This window comes from Pseudophryne corroboree, chromosome 8 (assembly GCF_028390025.1).
Source record: "Pseudophryne corroboree isolate aPseCor3 chromosome 8, aPseCor3.hap2, whole genome shotgun sequence".
Classification (NCBI taxonomy): domain Eukaryota; kingdom Metazoa; phylum Chordata; class Amphibia; order Anura; family Myobatrachidae; genus Pseudophryne; species Pseudophryne corroboree.
Window position 1 is genome coordinate 343,180,293 of NC_086451.1, and position 22,853 is coordinate 343,203,145.

Below are 22,853 nucleotides of genomic sequence, written 5' to 3' on the forward strand. Positions count from 1 at the left end.
TCAGCAGACCGAAAGCTAAAAGTTTTCCGAGTTTGATTGGTGGAACCTATACAATCTTAAGATGTCATTGTTTCCTGGAGCCCTGTTCTTTCTTATGGGAAAGACGTCTGGGTTGTGGCGGTCCGCATGTGTGAACTCTGGTCACCCATGTGCACGTACATATCCAGGTTGGTCCTGGCCGTACACAAATCAGCGATGCAGTCAACCTGTGTTAAGTATCGCGGAGACGGGAGCTTTTTGGAGCAGTTGTCTTTGCACTGGAGAAGTATTTCATTGCCCCAACATGCTAGTATACACTGTAGCAACTTAATTATTATGGAATAATAATAAAAATCCTTTTGATGCAGTTTTAAGACCATTGTGTAAGTGATAACATTGGTTTCAGTGCTTAGCATCCAGTGCTATCTGTATAACCAATCCTAGTGATCATTAAGGTCTTCTGGTATAATGTGGAATGAGGCTTGGCTCCTGCATGTTGGATTATTATTGTGTCCTTTCTCCCATAGGACATATTTCCTCTATACATGCAATATAATCACAAGGGGTTATCAGGGCTGCCAGACTTTTAAGTACAGGCTGAGTAGTAGTATATTACCCCTACAGTAATAATAACAGAAATTATTATCTTTGTGTATGTGTTTTTTTGTTTTATGCAGTTGCTTATGTATTTGCAATATTTAGATAATCTACTCTTGATCGTATGTTTCATTTGAAAGTATCACTAAACTAAAACACTAGAACCAATGTGTAGCATTCACGGGTCTATACGTCCATCTTATTTCCTATTGTAAAGCTGCTGAGCTGCTTCAGGCTAAGCTTTCTGGTATCCTTTTGGATTGCATACAGTTAAATAGATAGATATGTCTGCTGAGTAGGAGATATAAATCATGGAAAGAGCAAAGGTTGCGGCAGGTACAACAGTTTCCAAGTCAGGTGCTTGAAAAACAATAGGAGAGCTGGCCACTAAATAAAGAGTCTGGCGGAACAGCCAGAGATGATAAAAATGAGGCTGGATTTATAGAGCGCTCACTGGTTGCACAAATTGGAAGATTTACAATCTTCCTTGTGTTTGTATTAGGACTTTGAGGGACTTGCAGGAACATTTAGGGGTTGTAGACAGCTTTTGCTCTTTCAGCATTTGCTGTGTGTCTATCTTAAAGTTCAAAAATGTCTGATTATATTGCAGCACACTTCTAGAAAACTTCTTAATAAATCCTGGCCTCCAGATACAGCAAATGTATGTGGACCCCTGGTCATCTCCACCCATCATTACGGAACCTAAAAACAGTTTTTCTAGGGAACCCCGCATACGTAAGCCTTATATGTCACTGCAGTAGATCTCTATGGATGAGATTTCAGAGCTCTGTATTGAGAGCCACAGTGAGATCAGGCATTCTAGTTCCTATACCTTAATGTGCTGTAATAGGAGGGAACTATTGCTTAGTGTTCGATTATATAATCTAGTACATTTTGTCAATGTAGGGTGGGGAGATATGTTTCTGTGGTAAGTGTTCAGTGATACTAATCTAAGCATTGGATTTATTAGAGGTGACATTGGACCCATATGACTGTATTTGGTTCTTCCCATGGCTAGGGGGACTGTCTGTTTGGATTTAAGGGCTATCGGATGGTTTAGTTGAAGTTAAATCTGGTATACATTTAATAACGATGATTAAGGACTTTAAATAACAGATAATTAGGGAAAGGATGACTTTCTTCATTCACAGAACTGTTAATATGCTCCTTAGACAGCCTATGACCAGTTCTACATTTCCCGGTGTGGACTTTTGCCTAAAACATCATATTCTGGATAGGTTTCCCAATTTTTGCTTTCCTGACTAATTTATTTAGAGAACATATTACTTAATTTTTTAACTACTGCATGAGGGTGTTTTGTCACTTCATAGTTTTCCTTCTATTTCTTTCACAAGTTAAGGGGCATACACACTAGACAATTTAAGTGAAGGATATGCGCGATAAAGATATTATCGTGCATATCGTCAAGTATGTATGATTACAATGCGCGCTCCTGCGGGTTGTTATCATATATCTTTATCGACTGAACATGCAGTCCAGTTTAGGTTATATCTTTCATGACTGCATGTTCAGGTATGGGAGGGGTCACGTAGCTGAACAATATTGTTCACTATATCGTTCAGTGTGTATGCTCTCTCTCTCTTTCTGCACCTAGGGAAATTTCAAGGAAAATCTTTATCTTCTTTACTTCAAAATCGTCTATTGTGTACCTATATTTAGAGTTACTGCACAGCTCCCACTTCCACACTTACCATTTGACCAAAGCTGTTCTCCACCACAGCCATTAGTCTTCCTTTTATTTTTTTTCTGAGAGGGGGAACCACTTTTTTTTTTTTTTTTTGTAAATGTCCCATCTACTGTAGAGAGAAAGGAATTGACTCATGAAGTCCTTTTTTCAGTGGTTTTCCAAAAAAAAAAACACCTAAAAGTGTAAAATACTTTTTTTTTTTTTCTTTTTTCCCCCTACCCCCTAAAATTTTAAAATGTTGATCTTTTTCACTAGCAGGAGGAGCCAGAGTCCTATCAACTGTATACGACCAAGTGCGCTTGGTCCCATAAAGAGAAAAGGTACGCCATTGCCTGTGCTGAATATTCCTTGTATTTATGAGCTGTCTCCAGTGTAGACTGTTCTAATTGTGCATGATGGATGTTACTCTTGTGCCCCGCTCCATGGTGTATCAATGTATCTAGGTCATGCTAGAGAAATCATATGAGGAGTAATCAGGGCTGCCAGTTTTAAAGCACAGACTAAGTAGTAGTATATTACTCCTACACTATCCTGACAGTTGTACAGGAGGATTGAAACTTGCTGTCGGTTCATGTTTCTCTTACTGGAGAATTAAAAAGAAAGAAAACGAAATTAGTTTTGTGTCTGCAGAGACGTCTGAACCTTGAACAAACATTCTTATTTGCTTTTTCAGTTGAAATGGAAATAGAAACCCAACCAAAGAGATTATTTCAAGGAACAACACACATGCTTTCACCAGATATTGCACACCTGTCACACTTCAGTTGGTAAGGAGACCTATTTTGTATGTACTTTGTAAGGTGACCTGTGATGTTTTCTACCTGGTATCTCCTACAGTCATGGGGACATTGGCAAATACTAGAGTGTATAGCTATGCAGGAGGAGGCTGGGCAGTAAAAGGTTAACATTTCAGGAAAGCACAGGCTCGTCCCCCCTATCACCTGCCTCCTGCATAAGCAAGGAAAGTTTTGAATTTTGTTTATTCCTACTGGCCACTACAGTGTCCGTAAGGTTACACGCATTGTTGTTTTTTTTTCTTGTGACACTATCATGTCTCACAGAGGGGGTTCCAGAGCTGTCTCAGTGAAGGGTGCCCCCCTGGGATCCGGACTATTGATCGACATACATTAGGTCGACACTATATGGTCGACATTGACAAAAGGTCGTTTTAAACGTTTGGCAGGTTCATATGGTCGATAATGACAATAGTCGACACGTTTTTGTTTTGTTTTTTGTTCTTTTTTTTTTTTTCCTTGACTATTCATGTCACAAATCATAACCTTCAGTATCCTTGCGGCGAGCGAAGCGAGACCACATGCCCAAAACGTGGCGAGGGAATGGTTTCAACAATTGGTGGTCCTAGATGCCAAAACTATCCACACTAACCCCAAAAATGCAAAAAAAGGGGGGCTACCTTTTGTACCTGTCGATCTGATGACTGTGAATCTAATGCATATAGATCTTCTATAGCACACCAACCACCCCTAGGTTCCTTTCCTGTAAAATTAGGCCATGGTGGACTGTGTGGTTCCTGTGGCACCGCAGCCCAGACGTCGGGTAGCAAGCCCCCTGCAAGAACTATCGTGGGTGGCTAGCTCCTCCCAAGCTGTAGCAGAATTGACTAGGCAGTTAGCTTTGTCCTGGCAGCCCCCTCTGGGTCCTTTGGTGGTGCCTCCCTCTCTTCTGAAGGACCTGCTGTCCACTGTGCAATGTGTCAGAGTGCCAGCAGCCTATCTGGTAGAGGCGTCTTTGGACTCAAGTCTTTCAGCTCCGATTTCAGCTTTGGCATTGGCGACCAGGAGAATCCTCTGACTTTGCACTTGGAGAGCTGACAATCAAAAAAGCCTTGGAATCTCTCCCTTTCAATGGTAAGATCATTTTGGCCCTGAACTGGATAAGTTCATCACTTTAGCAGCCACGTACACAATTCCAACCTTCAGCTCAAGTTCACGCTTCCTCCTCACATGTTGAAAAATCCTAACGAAGGCAGCAATGGGTGGCTACTGAACCTCCCATCTGACAAGCCAACTGCATTACTGGTTGGACTCCCGCCTGGGTCTTAGCCATCAGGACACCCACCCCGGTGAATGGTCTTTCCACCAGAAGGTTTTCAATCAACTGGTGGAACGTTCGGGTCATCCATTCATAGACCTGATGCGCCTCCGTTCCTTGGCCATTTCCACTGATGTTGATCTCTCCCACACCCCTCACCCCCACGATGTCCCTTCTGTCCCGGGTTGTGTGCAAGATGAAGCAAGGCAGTGGCACCTAAATATTGGTAGTCCCAGCTTGGCCTCGCAGGGTTTCTGCTCTTTCTGTTGGTTTCCAGAGGTGCTTGGCTACTATCCCTGCTGCTAAAACTTTCTGGTTCCTCCACATCCAAACCGTTAGTGCCTCCTTTGGAAGCCTGTTATTTACTCTAGGTTCTCCAGGCCCTGCAACATCCTCATTTTCAGTCTTGTCAACTTCAAATGGCTCACTTGGAAAACGTTTTTCTGTTGTCCCGTCTTTCCAGCGGGCCAGTGACTCCATCGTATATCAAGTAGTTGGATGTAGTCCAGGCTGTCTTCATTTATGTGGAGAGAGCGAATGATTTCCGCCGTTCAGACTCTTTTATAATGTATTTGGTGGTTAAGGGAGTTTGGCTTTCCTCCAAACAAACCATTGCTCGTTGGCAAAGGGAAGTCAATCTGGCTTGCTTATTAACAGATGAGTCTTTTGGTTCATTACATGATTTCAGCCCATTTTTACCTGATCAGTCGGATTCTCCTGTGCGGCTCGGCATGGGGCTTTGGAAGCAGATCTGCAGGGCCGCCACTTTGACCTCGGCACACATCCTTATTTGTTTTTACTGTTTGACTACTTCGCCCCAAGGGATGCTAGTTTTTGGCATAGGGTCCCCCGTGCAGCTCAGGAGCATTCCTGCCTCAGTGGCAAGGTTTGAGTTGTCCCCATGGTATTCTCCAGTGTCCCCCATGGCTGTAGGCGAAAACAAGGTTTTTGGTTTTAACCTAAATTTGTTTCTCTGATATTACGGGGGACAATGGACGCCCTCTCGTTTGCTCCTGGGTTTTACTGTGTGTTTGGCTTTACATTATATCAGGTTCCTCAGCCTCTTGTGTGAGTGATTGTGTGGCTGGTTTCTCTCTCTTTCGGGCTCTGCTAAGCGAAAACTGCCTGGCCTGTGCAGAGGAAAGGATGGGGAGGGGGGGTTGACTAAAGGGGAGGAGGAGCATTGCCTGCCTTGAAAAGTTAGCCTTTTATGAACCAGCCTGCTCCTGCACAGCTATACCCTATGGTATTCTCTAGGGTCTGCCATGGTATCAGAGAAACAGATTTAGCAGGTAAGAACCAACATCTTCTTTTCTGACACTAGATAGCTATTTCTTCCCCGTAACACAGATGGGATGTAACATATAACTGTATATGTGCTATTGTTGGTTTTCGATGTGTGAAAAAATATAATAAAATAAGATTTTGTGTCTCAAGGGTGTCGTAGCACCACGTATGTGTCTGGGGTGGTTAACTGTTTGGGTCTTTTTTTTTTTTTATAAGTTATACACTGTTCGGAGGTCGGAATTCATTTGTTAATCGTCCTCTTGATATTACAGCATTTCGTCAGACCTTGATAGCAGCAGCAGCATCTGCTCCTCCTCTGGTTCGGCATCCAAAGATGGCTGTGTCACTGACTCTCCCATCACCTGTTCCAACTCCTGCTCTTCATTCATATCCCTGGATGATCTATCTCCCAAGTGACTGCAGTTATTCTGGCCACAAGTTCTCTATACCCCTATTTAAAGACTGCCTCAAGACCTTGGTCCCTTCCATTGCATACTAGGTGTTTTTTTGGGGGGGTTTCAATCGTGTATATAATAAATTCCCCTTGTGCTGCCAGGACTGTTACAGGACTTTTGAAAGATGGAGCAGGGGACTGTGTATGTTATGTACAGAATAGTATGTACAGTATTAGTGTAGATATTGCCTGCTTGTTCCAGGTGTTTTGTGTCATTCTGAAGTATTGTTTTTACTCTGTTAAAAAAAAATGTATATGTTATGCAATCACAAACTAAGAATGGCATTGTATTTAGTTTGCCATCAAAGTGACTATCTGTGAGTGATGGAACACAAAACGACACCTAATGTCAAATAATTAGTTGGCCTGAAGTTAAAACACTTCAGTGAGAGTTTGTAAACCTCATCTGCATAACACAGATGAGCTAGATGTTAAATATGTTCACATGAAATTAGTGTGCACACTGCCTATCCGGTAATCCATGGACCACTTCCGTAACAGTGTTTCTGCTTGTTTTTCAGCTACTCGATGCCCCTTTTTTTTTTTTTTTTTTTTTTTATGGATCTGTCTCTTTAAGAGTATGGCAAAATATTTACAGGGCAATACATTTAAGAGCTATGTGCCACCAGCCATCACCTCAGTGTTCCACTGCACAAATTAATGAAATTAATGTTACAGTAAAACTGGCAAAGGTGCCGGTCGGGAAGCGCCCCGTCAATCGCCCACTCAATACAAATTTGTACAGTGTGTATGTTGCCGACATGCTCTATAAGCAGCCATATTATGGGCTGCGGCAATATTCAGCCTAGTGAGCCAATAGAAATGAGTCTCTCAGCATTGTTACTACTAGAAAATGGCCTCTTCTGCATTCGTTTTCCTCAAACCTGAATAGGCTACTTCTCTTGAGTATAAGCATACAGAATAGTGGTTAGACACCAGTCACATTGCAGTGTGATGTTACTGGATTCCTATGGTAAATGAAGATGTATCGTGGGCTCCCCTAACAGCACATTGTGGCCCATTGACTGAGAAAAAATGTTTCCTGGTCTCCTCATGACAACAAGGGCTTAGGCCATTCCAAAACAAACATTCATTAAATAATTAAGTTGTTGCTTATTGATTTTAAGTAATTGTTACTGACATCACACTGGAGCCTATGTCATATTAGAAGCTAGCCTAAAAGATATTTGCAGCATTACTGTGTTATTTTTTTATGTTTTAGGGTTAGTCTAATGTTGACTGACATTGTCTAGACTGTCTTATCTTGTAATTGGGGGGGGGGGGGGGGACGACACTGTAAAACACATCAAGCATAGAACACAAGGGGTGATATTCAATTGTTTGAAAAGTCGGTTGGGTGTCTGTTTTATCCTGTCTATTAGATAGGAAAAAACAGACACCCAACTGACTTTTCAAACAATTGTATACCGCCCAAGGAGTTTTGCTGATATTGAAAAAATCATTACCGTATTTTTCGGACCATAAGACGCACCTAGTTTTTAGAGTAGGAAAACTGGAAAACAAATATTCTGACCTCTAAGAGATATTTCTGTGATTTCTCAGACTCAAGAATACAGTGCAGCCTTCTGTCAGAGCCAGCATACACAGACACACACACACATCAGAGCCAGCATACACAGACACACACACATCAGAGCCAGCATACACACACACACACACACACTGACAGTACCAGTGGTTCCCTGCGTTTCCTGAGGAGGGATGAGGTGGGGGGGAGCGGGGGAGTCACATGACACCTGCTCTGCTGCTGAGATGTGGCCGCTCTGCGCTCTGCTGATGACTGCGCAGCAGCAGCATCCAGTACCCGCCGGCCGCCGCTACCCGACAGTACCAGTGGTTCCCAGCGTCTCCTGAGGAGGTGGGGGGGAGCGGGGGAGATTACATGATGCCGGCTCTGCTGCTGAGATGTGGCCGCAGCAGCATCCAGGACCCGCCGGCCGCCGCTACCCGCAAACGTCTTATTCGCTCCATAAGACGCACATACTTTTCCCCCCACATTTTTGGGGAGAAAAAGTGCGTCTTATGGTCCGAAAAATACGGTATATCCCCACCAATGCAATCTGCAAGGCAATGCTCACTGTATTGCATGTTTGCACACAAACTATGTCTGTTTGTTTTAAAGTCAATTGAAAGGACCACAAAAGCTAGCAATAAGTGCCATATATGATGAAAACACTGGCAACAGTCACAAATGTATATGCAAATCTTAACAGAACCTGTCAGAGCTCCAGTTCTATATCATCCTGGACATGCTGTGTGCAGGCCGTGTGGTTCTGCACTGGACTGAGACCAGGCATAATGCATGAAATAGCTGGAATTTGGGGAGCATTGATGCCATAGTACCACACAGTAATGACCACTTGTCAGTAGACCCATATGGGGGGCACAGTGGTTAGTGTTGTTGACAACCAGGGCACTTATCTGTGTGGATAGTCTTCCCATGTGTTTCCTCTCATAGTCCAAAAACATAATCTTTCTTTGGACAAAAGTTCACCTTGGTATGAGTGTAGGGCAGAGCTTAGATGGAAGCTCCTTTAGATCAGGGGCTGATGTGAATGATTAAACCTTCAATACAATGAGCTTTATAATGTGGAGGTGATACGTAAATTAATGAATACGTGGTGCTTTAGCGCTTTGGTGGTAATGATAGCAGGAAAGTTGGAGGAGGAGATTTGCTGGTCCCAGTGTCTACTCTGTGTGTAATACGCTTTGCATTGGATCATTCCAGCCAAACCCCAGTGCACTCGTGACTGTGATTCTGTGAGGGTTTATGTACATGTGAAACCGTTCTTTAACAGATTTAAAACTACAGACATTGTAGAAATTTGATAAAGAACACTACTGAGAGCCACTCAGAGCCTCAAATCCAACAACTAACATTAACCTACCCACTATACAGGAAGGTATGCAGAATTAATGTAAACTCTCACTGTACTATTATGAGAATGATTTACATAAGTATTTATGAAGTTTAAAGCGTGTTTTCAGTTTGGGTAAACTTTTTATTTCATTTTTGTGGCCCTTTTAAGTTAAAAAACTATATTTATAAATAGTATATATTTTAAGGTTGCTGAGCATTTCTTTGCCGCATTTTTATAAATAGACTCAAATATACTCACTTTATTTGTTAGAATGGCTTTATTTAGGCTAGTCATCTATTTTGTATTGAGATCAGAGTTGCATAAATTCCTATATTTGTATAGTTTTATTCTTGGAATAAATGTTTCTGTATGGTGTACTTGCAATTGTTTTGTCTGTATTAACATCTTCCCTGTTTTCACTGTGCCACTGAGGGGTTGGGGGGCAGTGTTAAAGAATAAAAAATATTATTTTTGTATTCTATAGGCATTTACACATTGCTTTCTTTTATTGTGTATATTTGTTGGGTCTGTCACTATCCCATGTGTCTTGGCACATGGAGAATATGCGAACATTACTTGTTTTTTTGGATAATGAGGTAAAGCTTGTGGCAAAGGCAAAGACGGGTTCCCTTTTTTCTGAATGTGCATATTTTCCCGCCCTCTTTCTATTAATTACATGATTGACACTGATATGAGAAATCTTGGGGGTTGTAATTGCCTCCCCCTTCCAGCCCAGTGACCCTCTTAGGGCTAGATTCAAATGTTCAACCCTCCCTCCCTTCCCCTATCACACCCGCTGGCGCTATTCTAATGTTACTGCCGATGAGCGCAACAACTTCATTTCAGCTCGCTACCTCTGGAGGTAGCGAGCTGAAATGCGCGTAAAGAGACCCGTTTGGGCACCCAAACGGGTCTCTTCACGATCGTGCCCATTACTTTAGTCTGGTTTAGGCGCTTGACTGGAATGAGCACTATAGCGGGGCACCTTTGAATATCGCCCCTCTATCTCCCATCACTATAGAGAGAGATATCGGGTGCGATATCATTTGAATCCGGCCCTTAATCATAACTAGGGCACACAAACAAGTTGTATTGGAAGAAGATTATCACAAATGAATAACGCTAGCAACATATGCTGCAATTGAATTTAATCTGTATGTAGTTAAGCCACAATTTAAAGGCTAGTTACAGCTCCAGAAAAATTAGAATGCGAGGTGCAGTACAGTGGAAACTTCCTGCATGTGTTTCAATTTGAGTGACAATGACCATTCATGTTCCAATGGGTGTCACTCACAAACTAGAGATGAGCGCCGGAAATTTTTCGGGTTTTGTGTTTTGGTTTTGGGTTCGGTTCCGCGGCCGTGTTTTGGGTTCGACCGCGTTTTGGCAAAACCTCACCGAATTTTTTTTTGTCGGATTCGGGTGTGTTTTGGATTCGGGTGTTTTTTTCAAAAAACACTAAAAAACAGCTTAAATCATAGAATTTGGGGGTCATTTTGATCCCAAAGTATTATTAACCTCAAAAACCATAATTTCCACTCATTTTCAGTCTATTCTGAATACCTCACACCTCACAATATTATTTTTAGTCCTAAAATTTGCACCTAGGTCGCTGGATGACTAAGCTAAGCGACCCTAGTGGCCGACACAAACACCGGGCCCATCTAGGAGTGTCACTGCAGTGTCACGCAGGATGGCCCTTCCAAAAAACCCTCCCCAAACAGCACATGACGCAAAGAAAAAGAGAGGCGCAATGAGGTAGCTGTGTGAGTAAGATAAGCGACCCTAGTGGCCGACACAAACACCGGGCCCATCTAGGAGTGTCACGCAGGATGTCCCTTCCAAAAAACCCTCCCCAAACAGCACATGACGCAAAGAAAAAAAGAGGCGCAATGAGGTAGCTGTGTGAGTAAGATAAGCGACCCTAGTGGCCGACACAAACACCGGGCCCATCTAGGAGTGTCACTGCAGTGTCACGCAGGATGTCCCTTCCAAAAAACCCTCCCCAAACAGCACATGACGCAAAGAAAAAAAGAGGCGCAATGAGGTAGCTGTGTGAGTAAGATAAGTGACCCTAGTGGCCGACACAAACACCGGGCCCATCTAGGAGTGTCACTGCAGTGTCACGCAGGATGTCCCTTCCAAAAAACCCTCCCCAAACAGCACATGACGCAAAGAAAAATGAAAGAAAAAAGAGGTGCAAGATGGAATTGTCCTTGGGCCCTCCCACCCACCCTTATGTTGTATAAACAGGACATGCACACTTTAACCAACCTATCATTTCAGTGACAGGGTCTGCCACACGACTGTGACTGAAATGACGGGTTGGTTTGGACCCCCACCAAAAAAGAAGCAATTAATCTCTCCTTGCACAAACTGGCTCTACAGAGGCAAGATGTCCACCTCATCATCATCCTCCGATATATCACCGTGTACATCCCCCTCCTCACAGATTATCAATTCGTCCCCACTGGAATCCACCATCTCAGCTCCCTGTGTACTTTGTGGAGGCAATTGCTGCTGGTCAATGTCTCCACGGAGGAATTGATTATAATTCATTTTAATGAACATCATCTTCTCCACATTTTCTGGATGTAACCTCGTACGCCGATTGCTGACAAGGTGAGCGGCGGCACTAAACACTCTTTCGGAGTACACACTTGTGGGAGGGCAACTTAGGTAGAATAAAGCCAGTTTGTGCAAGGGCCTCCAAATTGCCTCTTTTTCCTGCCAGTATAAGTACGGACTGTGTGACGTGCCTACTTGGATGCGGTCACTCATATAATCCTCCACCATTCTTTCAATGTTGAGAGAATCATATGCAGTGACAGTAGACGACATGTCCGTAATCGTTGTCAGGTCCTTCAGTCCGGACCAGATGTCAGCATCAGCAGTCGCTCCAGACTGCCCTGCATCACCGCCAGCGGGTGGGCTCGGAATTCTGAGCCTTTTCCTCGCACCCCCAGTTGCGGGAGAATGTGAAGGAGGAGATGTTGACAGGTCGCGTTCCGCTTGACTTGACAATTTTGTCACCAGCAGGTCTTTCAACCCCAGCAGACTTGTGTCTGCCGGAAAGAGAGATCCAAGGTAGGCTTTAAATCTAGGATCGAGCACGGTGGCCAAAATGTAGTGCTCTGATTTCAACAGATTGACCACCCGTGAATCCTTGTTAAGCGAATTAAGGGCTCCATCCACAAGTCCCACATGCCTAGCGGAATCGCTCCGTGTTAGCTCCTCCTTCAATGTCTCCAGCTTCTTCTGCAAAAGCCTGATGAGGGGAATGACCTGACTCAGGCTGGCAGTGTCTGAACTGACTTCACGTGTGGCAAGTTCAAAAGGTTGCAGAACCTTGCACAACGTTGAAATCATTCTCCACTGCACTTGAGACAGGTGCATTCCACCTCCTATATCGTGCTCAATTGTATAGGCTTGAATGGCCTTTTGCTGCTCCTCCAACCTCTGAAGCATATAGAGGGTTGAATTCCACCTCGTTACCACTTCTTGCTTCAGATGATGGCAGGGGCAGGTTCAGTAGTTTTTGGTGGTGCTCCAGTCTTCTGTACGTGGTGCCTGTACGCCGAAAGTGTCCCGCAATTCTTCTGGCCACCGACAGCATCTCTTGCACGCCCCTGTCGTTTTTTAAAAAATTCTGCACCACCAAATTCAAGGTATGTGCAAAACATGGGACGTGCTGGAATTTGCCCATATTTAATGCACACACAATATTGCTGGCGTTGTCCGATGCCACAAATCCACAGGAGAGTCCAATTGGGGTAAGCCATTCCGCGATGATCTTCCTCAGTTGCCGTAAGAGGTTTTCAGCTGTGTGCGTATTCTGGAAAGCGGTGATACAAAGCGTAGCCTGCCTAGGAAAGAGTTGGCGTTTGCGAGATGCTGCTACTGGTGCCGCCGCTGCTGTTCTTGCGGCGGGAGTCCATACATCTACCCAGTGGGCTGTCACAGTCATATAGTCCTGACCCTGCCCTGCTCCACATGTCCGTGGTTAAGTGGACATTGGGTACAGCTGCATTTTTTAGGACACTGGTGACTCTTTTTCTGAGGTCTGTGTACATTTTCGGTATCGCCTGCCTAGAGAAATGGAACCTAGATGGTATTTGGTACCGGGGACACAGTACCTTCAACAAGTCTCTAGTTGGCTCTGCAGTAATGATGGATACCGGAACCACGTTTCTCACCACCCAGGATGCCAAGGCCTCCGTTATCCGCTTTGCAGCAGGATGACTGCTGTGATATTTCATCTTCCTCGCAAAGGACTGTTGGACAGTCAATTGCTTGGTGGAAGTAGTAAAAGTGGGCTTACGAGTACGACTTCCCCTCTATGATGACCATCGACTCCCAGCAGCAACAACAGCAGCGCCAGCAGCAGTAGGCGTTACACGCAAGGATGCATCGGAGGAATCCCAGGCAGGAGAGGACTCGTCAGAATTGCCAGTGACATGGCCTGCAGGACTATTGGCATTCCTGGGGAAGGAGGAAATTGACACTGAGGGAGTTGGTGGGGTGGTTTGCGTGAGCTTGGTTACAAGAGGAAGGGATTTACTGGTCAGTGGACTGCTTCCGCTGTCGCCCAAAGTTTTTGAACTTGTCACTGACTTATTATGAATGCGCTGCAGGTGACGTATAAGGGAGGATGTTCCGAGGTGGTTAACGTCCTTACCCCTACTTATTACAGCTTGACAAAGGCAACACACGGCTTGACAAATGTTGTCCGCATTTCTGTTAAAATAATTCCACACCGAAGAGCTGATTTTTTTGGTATTTTCACCAGGCATGTCAACGGCCATATTCCTCCCACGGACAACAGGTGTCTCCCCGGGTGCCTGACTTAAACAAACCACCTCACCATCAGAATCCTCCTTGTCAATTTCCTCCCCAGCGCCAGCAACACCCATATCCTCCTCATCCTGGTGTACTTCAACACTGACATCTTCAATCTGACTATCAGGAACTGGACTGCGGGTGCTCCTTCCAGCACTTGCAGGGGGCGTGCAAATGGTGGAAGGCGCATGCTCTTCACGTCCAGTGTTGGGAAGGTCAGGCATCGCAACCGACACAATTGGACTCTCCTTGTGGATTTGGGATTTCGAAGAACGCACAGTTCTTTGCGGTGCTTTTGCCAGCTAGAGTCTTTTCAGTTTTCTAGCGAGAGGCTGAGTGCTTCCATCCTCCTGTGAAGCTGAACCACTAGCCATGAACATAGGCCAGGGCCTCAGCCGTTCCTTGCCACTCCGTGTGGTAAATGGCATATTGGCAAGTTTACGCTTCTCCTCCGACAATTTTATTTTAGGTTTTGGAGTCCTTTTTTTACTGATATTTGGTGTTTTGGATTTGACATGCTCTGTACTATGCCATTGGGCATCGGCCTTGGCAGACGACGTTGCTGGCATTTCATCGTCTCGGCCATGACTAGTGGCAGCAGCTTCAGCACGAGGTGGAAGTGGATCTTGATCTTTCCCTAATTTTGGAACCTCAACATTTTTGTTCTCCATATTTTAATAGGCACAACTAAAAGGCACCTCAGGTAAACAATGGAGATGGATGGATACTAGTATACAATTATGGATGGACTGCCGAGTGCCGACACAGAGGTAGCTACAGCTGTGGACTACCGTACTGTGTCTGCTGCTAATATAGACTGGATGATTGATAATGAGATGAAATCAATATATATATGTATGTATATATAATATCACTAGTACTGCAGCCGGACAGGTACATAATATATTTATTAGGTATTGGTAATGATGACTGATGACGGACCTGCTGGACACTGTCAGCTCAGCAGCACCGCAGACTGCTACAGTAAGCTACTATACTATAGTAGTATGTACAAAGAAGAAAGAAAAAAAAAAAAACCACGGGTAGGTGGTATACAATATTATATATATATATATATATATAGCAGAAAGTGAAGGGTACGGCACTCCAGGCGACTTGAAAAAACACTCTTAAGCCAGTATGAAGTAAAGACAACGTTTCAGGGCTTTTATTCTTGCCCTTTCGTCAGGTCAACATATAAACAAATGATTTAAACATACCTTTATAGAAGTCATGTATCCCCCAGTGAATCGCGTCTTCCGGAAGGACGCGAAGTCATGTATCCCCCAGTGACGCGATTCACTGGGGGATACATGACTTCTATAAAGGTATGTTTAAATCATTTGTTTATATGTTGACCTGACGAAAGGGCAAGAATAAAAGCCCTGAAACGTTGTCTTTACTTCATACTGGCTTAAGAGTGTTTTTTCAAGTCGCCTGGAGTGCCGTACCCTTCACTTTCTGCTGTTGCTGTCTCCTCGTTTGGGCACCCGGCGCTGAGAGAATCTAAGGGAGAGCCGGACCACACTTTGTATGTATGTATATATATATATATATATATATATATATATATATATTCATAAAGGCAGTCCACACTCTGGCCTTATCCATATATGCTGGGGTGACTTCCAAATAATAATAAATCCTCAAAGATCCATTAGTGCAAATATATCCAGTCAAAGAATAGGAGCACTCACCAGTCTTCTCATTATTCTCATTGTTTATTAGCAGCAAAGCATCAATAGAGGGGTGTAATCGACGTTTCGGTTCCCAAGTGGAACCTTTGTCAAGATCATGACAAAGGTTCCACTTGGGAACCGAAACGTCGATTACACCCCTCTATTGATGCTTTGCTGCTAATAAACAATGAGAATAATGAGAAAACTGGTGAGTGCTCCTATTCTTTGACTGGATAGATATATATATATATATATATATATATATTAAACTGATGGTGATTGATTATTAAACTGGTGGTCAGGTCACGTTGCAACTAGTACTCCGAGGCCTAAGCAGACAATCACAAAATATATTATTATACTGGTGGTCAGTGTGGTCACAACAATGGCAGTGTGGCACTGACTCTGGCAGCAAAAGTGTGCACTGTACGTTATATGTACTCCTGAGTCCTGCTCTCAGACTCTAACTGCTCCCCACTGTCAGTGTCTCCCCCACAAGTCAGATAATACACTTACAGTCACACTATCTAATCTATAAATATCACTTCAGCAAGTAGTATACAGTATAGTAGTACTCCTCCTAATAATGCTCCCCAAAATACTGTGTCTCTCTCTTCTCTAAACGGAGAGGACGCCAGCCACGTCCTCTCCCTATGACTCTATAAATATCACTTCAGCAAGTAGTAGAGTAGTATACAGTATAGTAGTACTCCTCCTAATAATGCTCCCCAAAATACTGTGTCTGAGTAGTATACAGTATAGTAGTACTCCTCCTAATAATGCTCCCCAAAATACTGTCTCTCTCTTCTCTAAACGGAGAGGACGCCAGCCACGTCCTCTCCCTATGACTCTATAATATCACTTCAGCAAGTAGTATAGTAGTATACAGTATAGTAGTACTCCTCCTAATAATGCTCCCCAAAATACTGTGTCTCTCTCTTCTCTAAACGGAGAGGACGCCAGCCACGTCCTCTCCCTATGACTCTATAAATATCACTTCAGCAAGTAGTATAGTAGTATACAGTATAGTAGTACTCCTCCTAATAATGCTCCCCAAAATACTGTGTCTCTCTCTTCTCTAAACGGAGAGGACGCCAGCCACGTCCTCTCCCTATGACTCTATAAATATCACTTCAGCAAGTAGTAGAGTAGTATACAGTATAGTAGTACTCCTAATAATGCTCCCCAAAATACTGTCTGAGTAGTATACAGTATAGTAGTACTCCTCCTAATAATGCTCCCCAAAATACTGTGTCTCTCTCTTCTCTAAACGGAGAGGACGCCAGCCACGTCCTCTCCCTATGACTCTATAAATATCACTTCAGCAAGTAGTATAGTAGTATACAGTATAGTAGTACTCCTCCTAATAATGCTCCCCAAAATACTGTGTCTGAGTAGTATACAGTATAGTAGTACTCCTCCTAATAATGCTCCCCAAAATACTGTGTCTCTCTCTTCTCTAAACGGAGAGGACGCCAGCCACGTCCTCTCCCTATGACTCTATAAATATCACTTCAGCAAGTAGTATAGTAGTATACAGTATAGTAGTACTCCTCCTAATAATGCTCCCCAAAATAGTATACTGTGTCTCTCTCTTCTCTAAACGGAGAGGACGCCAGCCACGTCCTCTCCCTATGACTCTATAAATATCACTTCAGCAAGTAGTATAGTAGTATACAGTATAGTAGTACTCCTCCTAATAATGCTCCCCAAAATACTGTGTCTCTCTCTTCTCTAAACGGAGAGGACGCCAGCCACGTCCTCTCCCTATGACTCTCAATGCACGTGTGAAAATGGCGGTGACGCGCGGCTCCTTATATAGAATCCGAGTCTCGCGAGAATCCGACAGCGGGATGATGACGTTCGGGCGTGCTCGGGTTAACCGAGCAAGGCGGGAGGATCCGAGCCTGCTCGGACCCGTGGAAAAAAGCTGAAGTTCGGGCGGGTTCGGATTCAGAGGAACCGAACCCGCTCATCCCTATCACAAACCTAATTTTTCATTGCTTCATCAAAGCAGCATGAGGTCACACACTGTACAGTAGTCTGGTTGAAGTGTGTGAGCAATTTTCAATAGTATTCAGAGAAGCTAATTATTGAACAGCTGGAATTAAACAAACATAGAATTTGATGGCTGATGAGAACCATTTGGGTGCAGTTATTAGGGATAGGGGTTAAAGTTGGGTTAGGGTATTAGGGTCAGGGTATAGGGAGTAAGGGTCAGTGTGTTAGGGTAGTAGGATTAATTTTGAGGGTTCTGTATATTAGTGTTTTAGGGTTTGATTGAGGGTTAGGGTATTAAGTGTTTGGGGTTACAAATAATTTCTATTTATATATTGTACTTTCTCAAGGACTAGTGGCGCATGAGGGTTAAGGTGTCAGTGTTAGGGTATTAGGATGTGAGCATTAGGGTATTACTGTCGGTATTTAGAGCGAGTGTTAGGGTACACAGAAGAGGTGGATTTTTTTGGTCCTTTGCCCAAGCATGACAACAATGTGTCACTGGCAAGAACTGCAGCCACTGGTAGTTGGCTTACCTTGACGCAAACAACATCCTCCTCCTGAATTTGATTAATTTCTCGTCTTTAAGAAACTAGAAAAATGGCAGAACCGCATGATCCAATCCATGCCACATAGTTCACTGCTTTTATGTGATTGGTGGTTGCTAGACACCCTAAATGCCTGCGGTCCCGATTTGTCATGATCTGCTTCTGGCCACTGTTCCGCTGCTGAGATTCTTGGCGTTCATGCTTCTTCCACTGTAGAGCAATACTGTTTACTGTCTTCGAGAGCACACCAACAAATGCAACTACCTTCTCCAGCCTATGGCCATGCACTCGGCCAAAAACAATGGCTCCCTTTTGCTACTCAATCACGTCACATGTACAACCCATGGTACCACTTAAAAAAGAAACAATATCTCAACAAATTCAGATTGTATCAATACCTCAGACATTCACAACGATCATCCAGTAGTTTGTGTCACCATCTACACGCATGTTCACGTCTGCGTCCTTGAACTTATACCACTTTGTCTTTCTGCATTCCATATTATTTTGTATGGTAATGATAAAGATAAGGCTAGTGCACATTTATCAGACCAGTCACTGTCAGTACACAGCTTCCTGGTTTAGCCCCTTGGAAGCTCTGCATACTCGTAGAAGGATATGAAATGGGAGGGGGCTGGAGAGCACAGATGCTACATTTCTATTATAAATTAAATAATCACCAGTAAAGGAGTAACCATGATTGTCAAATGGGAGACCAAAATAAAGAGTAATAGTATATAGCTCGTATATAGCTATTATGTTACACAAATTTTTATATACATAAAAAATCTCAGTTGAAAAATTTCAACATAAACTCATCAATGGAGAATAACATTTAATATCATCTAAATATAAGAAAGTATATATCATATATCGCAAATATCACCAGAATTCTGCTTATAAAATTAATGTGAACCAGTCTAGAGGTGGGTGTACAATAGGCGATGGGTAGATGCTAGAATCAAGTGGGCTAAGGGACCTTTTCTGTTGGGGGGAGGAGCCATGACACAAGGGGGAGGAGCTATGCCAGCGGGATAGTTCCTCTACTATCCACGCCACCAACTATTACCTTTAGTAATCAGGTGGCAAGCCACCGAACCCGAAGCGTGGCGAGCAAACTTTTCTGGTACCCTGTGCGCCCGTAGCTCCCCCCGCTGGTGACGTGCCTCCTCCCTTAGGTACCTCAGAAGGTCCCTTCTCCCACTCTGATATAGAATCAACCCTAGGGGATGTGCTCTATGAGCGACGTTGCCTAATGATTCCCACTCCCGGGCCGGGCGGTCGGCAGCAGTGCATACACACTGAGCATTATGATGACCATATCGCTCAGTGACGTCGCGGCCAGGCCGTGCAGGCAGCTCTTTGCCAACACTCCAAATTGAGCTGCATGCACGGCCGACAGCGAGGCTCGTTAACAGCCCACGGGGCCGAGAATCGCTGGTCATCGCCGGCATAAACACTTGCCGAGAAAGTAAATGACGTCGCTCAGCAAGGGTGAAAATGAGTGACGTTTACTTTCTCGGCAAGTGTGTATTCACCTTATGATCCAATGCAATGGTCTAGGATTGTAAGCGAATATTAATTCAAATGAGTCTTTAGGAACTACAAGTCCCAGACAGGCAGTTACAAGAAAAGCAATAATGAGCAGCCCTACCTGAGATGATTACATTGCGGCTGTCAGTCTCAGCACTTCTGTGAGTGTGTTATCAATAGTATACAGGTGAAACTCGGTAAATTAGAATATCTTGCAAAATGACATTTATTTCAGTAAATAAGCTTAAAAGGTGAAATTAATACATAGACTCATTACATGCAAAGTGAGATATTTCAAGCCTTTATTTGTTATAATTTTGATGATTGTGGCTGACCGCTTAAGAAAATCCAAAATCTCAGAAAATTAGAACATTACATAAAATCAATAAAAAATGGATTTTAAATGCAGAAATGTCGGCCCTCTGAAAAGTAGAATCATGCATATGTACTCAGTACTTGGTTTGGGCCCCTTTTGCATGAATTACTGCCTCAGTGTGGCGTGGCATGGAGATGTTATGAAAGACCAGGATGCTTCAATAGCGGCCTTCAGCTCTTCTGCATTGTCCAGTCTCATGTCTCTCATCTTTCTCTTGGCACTGCCCGTAGATTCTTTGAGGTTCAGGTCAGTTGAGTTTGCTGTCCAATCCAGCACAGTAATCCCACGATCATTGAGGCAGATGTATTAACCTGGAGACGGCATAAGGAAGTGATAAGCACAAGGTGATAAATGCACCAGCCAGTCAGCTCCTAACTGTCAATTTGCATTTTGGATCTGATTGGCTGGTGCATTTATACCTTGCACATAGAACTGGTTTACCACTTCTTTATGCCTTCTCCAGGTTAATACATCTGCCCCACTGAACCAGGTTTTGGTACTTTTGGCAGTGTGGGCAGGTGCCAAGTCCTGCTGGTAAAATAAAGTCAGCATCTCCATCTCTTTTCAAGCTGCTCATGAACAACAAACAACGTCAGAAGCATCTTACATGGGCTAAAGAGAAAAAGAACTGGTCTGTTGCTCAGTGGTCCAAAGTCCTCTTTTCTGCTGAGAGCAAATTTTGCATCTCATTTGGAAACCAAGGTCCCAGAGTATGGAGGAAGAATGGAGAGGCACACAAGCCACGATGCTTGAAGTCCAGTGTGAAGTTTCCATAGTCTGTGTTGATTTGGGGAGCCATGTCATCTGCTGGTGTTGGCCCACTGCTTTATTAAGTCCAGAGTCAACGCAGCTGTCTACCAGGACATTTTAGAGCACTTCATGCTTCCTTCAGCAGACAAGCTTTATGGAGATGCTGACTTAATTTTCCCACACTGCCAAAAGTACCAAAACCTGGTTCAATGACCGTGGGATTACTGTGCTGGATTGGCCAGCAAACTCGTCTGACCTGAACCCCATAGAGAATCTATGGGGCACTGCCAAGAGAAAGATGAGAGACATGAGACCGAACAATGCAGAAGAGCTGAAGGCCGCTATTGAAGCATCCTGGTCCTCCATAACACCTCAGCAGTGCCACAGGCTGATAGAATCCATGCCACGCCACATTGAGGCAGTAATTCATGCAAAAGCGGCCCAAACCAAGTACTGAGTACATATGCATGATTCTACTTTTCAGAGGGCTGACATTTCTGCATTTAAAAATCCTTTTTATATTGATTTTATGTAATCTAATTTTCTGAGATTTTGGATTTAGGGTTTTCTTAAGGTGTAAGTCACAATCATCAAAATTATAACACAGGCTTGAAATATCTCACTTTGCATGTAATGAGTCTATATAATACACTGCTCAAAAAAAATAAAGTGAACACTTAAACAACACAATGTAACTCCAAGTCAATCACACTTCTGTGAAATCAAACTGTCCACTTAGGAAGCAACACTGATTGACAATCAATTTCACATGCTGCTGTGCAAGTGGAATAGACAACAGGTGGAAATTATAGGCAATTAGCAAGACACCCCCAATAAAGGAGTTGTTCTGCAGGTGGTGACCACAGACCACTTCTCAGCTCCTATGCTTTCTGGCTGATATTTTGGTCACTTTTGAAAGCTGCCGGTGCTTTCACTCTAGTGGTAGCATGAGACGGAGTCTACAACCCACACAAGTGGCTCAGGTAGTGCAGCTCATCCAGGATGGCACATCAATGCGAGCTGTGGTAAGAAGGTTTGCGGTGTCTGTCAGCGTAGTGTCCAGAGCATGGAGGTGCTACCAGGAGACAGGCCAGTACATCAGGAGACGTGGAGGAGGCTGTAGGAGGGCAACAACCCAGCAGCAGGACCGCTACCTCCGCCTTTGTGCAACGAGGAACAGGAGGAGCACTGCCAGAGCCCTGCAAAATGACCTTCAGCAAGCCACAAATGTGCATGTGTCTACTCAAACGATCAGAAACAGACTGCATGAGGGTGGTATGAGGACCCGACGTCCACAGATGGGGGTTGTGCTTACAGCCCAACACCGTGCAGGACGTTTGGCATTTGCCAGAGAACACAAAGATTGGCAAATTCGCCACTGGCGCCCTGTGCTCTTCACAGATGAAAGCAGGTTCTCACTGAGCACGTGACAGAGTCTGGAGACACCAAGGAAAACGTTCTGCTGCCTGCAACATCCTCCAGCATGACCAGTTTGGCAGTGGGTCAGTAATGGTGTGGGGTGGCATTTCTTTGGGGGGCCGCACAGCCCTCCATGTGCTCGCCAGAGGTAGCCTAACTGCCATTAGGTACCGAGATGAGATCCTCAGACCCCTTGTGAGACCATATGCTGGTGCGGTTGGCCCTGGGTTCCTCCTAATGCAAGACAATGCTAGACCTCATGTGGCTGGAGTGTGTCAGCAGTTCCTGCAAGACGAAGGCATTGATGCTATGGGCTGGCCCGCCCGTTCCCCAGACCTGAATCCAATTGAGCACATCTGGGACATAATGTCTCGCTCCATCCACCAACGCCACGTTGCACCACAGACTGTCCAGGAGTTGGCGGATGCTTTAGTCCAGGTCTGGGAGGAGATCCATCAGGAGACCATCCGCCACCTCATCAGGAGCATGCCCAGGCATTGTAGGGAGGTCATACAGGCACGTGGAGTGTTTTTCCACTTTAATTTTGAGTGTGACTCCAAATCCAGACCTCCATGGGTTAATAAATTTGATTTCCATTGATAATTTTTGTGTGATTTTGTTGTCGGCACATTCAACTATGTAAAGAACAAAGTATTTAATAAGAATATTTCATTCACTCTCCACGCTTTCTTCCCTTTTGTAGCTTCCGAGAGCCGCCCACCCTCGTGCCACCTCATCTCACCCAGTGGTGG

General features: G+C 44.1%; 1 protein-coding gene and 2 non-coding genes across 9 annotated transcripts in view; all 3 read left to right on the forward strand.

Annotated features, from left to right (window-relative positions):
- LOC134949089 (PABIR family member 2-like) overlaps nt 1-9,440 on the forward strand; it is a 62,330-nt gene extending 52,890 nt beyond the window's left edge. For 4 of the 7 annotated variants that reach the window (XM_063937463.1, XM_063937466.1, XM_063937461.1 and 1 more), the window contains 3 exons: nt 2,540-2,604; nt 2,958-3,051; nt 5,896-9,440. In XM_063937463.1, the coding sequence (XP_063793533.1) occupies nt 2,540-2,604; nt 2,958-3,051; nt 5,896-6,040 (304 nt within the window). In that variant the 3' untranslated portion in view covers nt 6,041-9,440. The remainder of the gene's footprint in view (nt 1-2,539; nt 2,605-2,957; nt 3,052-5,895) is intronic. The other 3 variants (XM_063937464.1, XM_063937467.1, XM_063937462.1) reach the window with 1 other exon arrangement.
- Nucleotides 469-605, forward strand: LOC134953875 (small nucleolar RNA U109). Its single transcript, XR_010185839.1, has one exon. It is a non-coding gene; the product is annotated as a small nucleolar RNA U109 (small nucleolar RNA).
- On the forward strand, nt 2,673-2,813 carry LOC134953876 (small nucleolar RNA U109). Its single transcript, XR_010185840.1, has one exon. It is a non-coding gene; the product is annotated as a small nucleolar RNA U109 (small nucleolar RNA).
- Nucleotides 9,441-22,853: the final 13,413 nt, after the last annotated feature.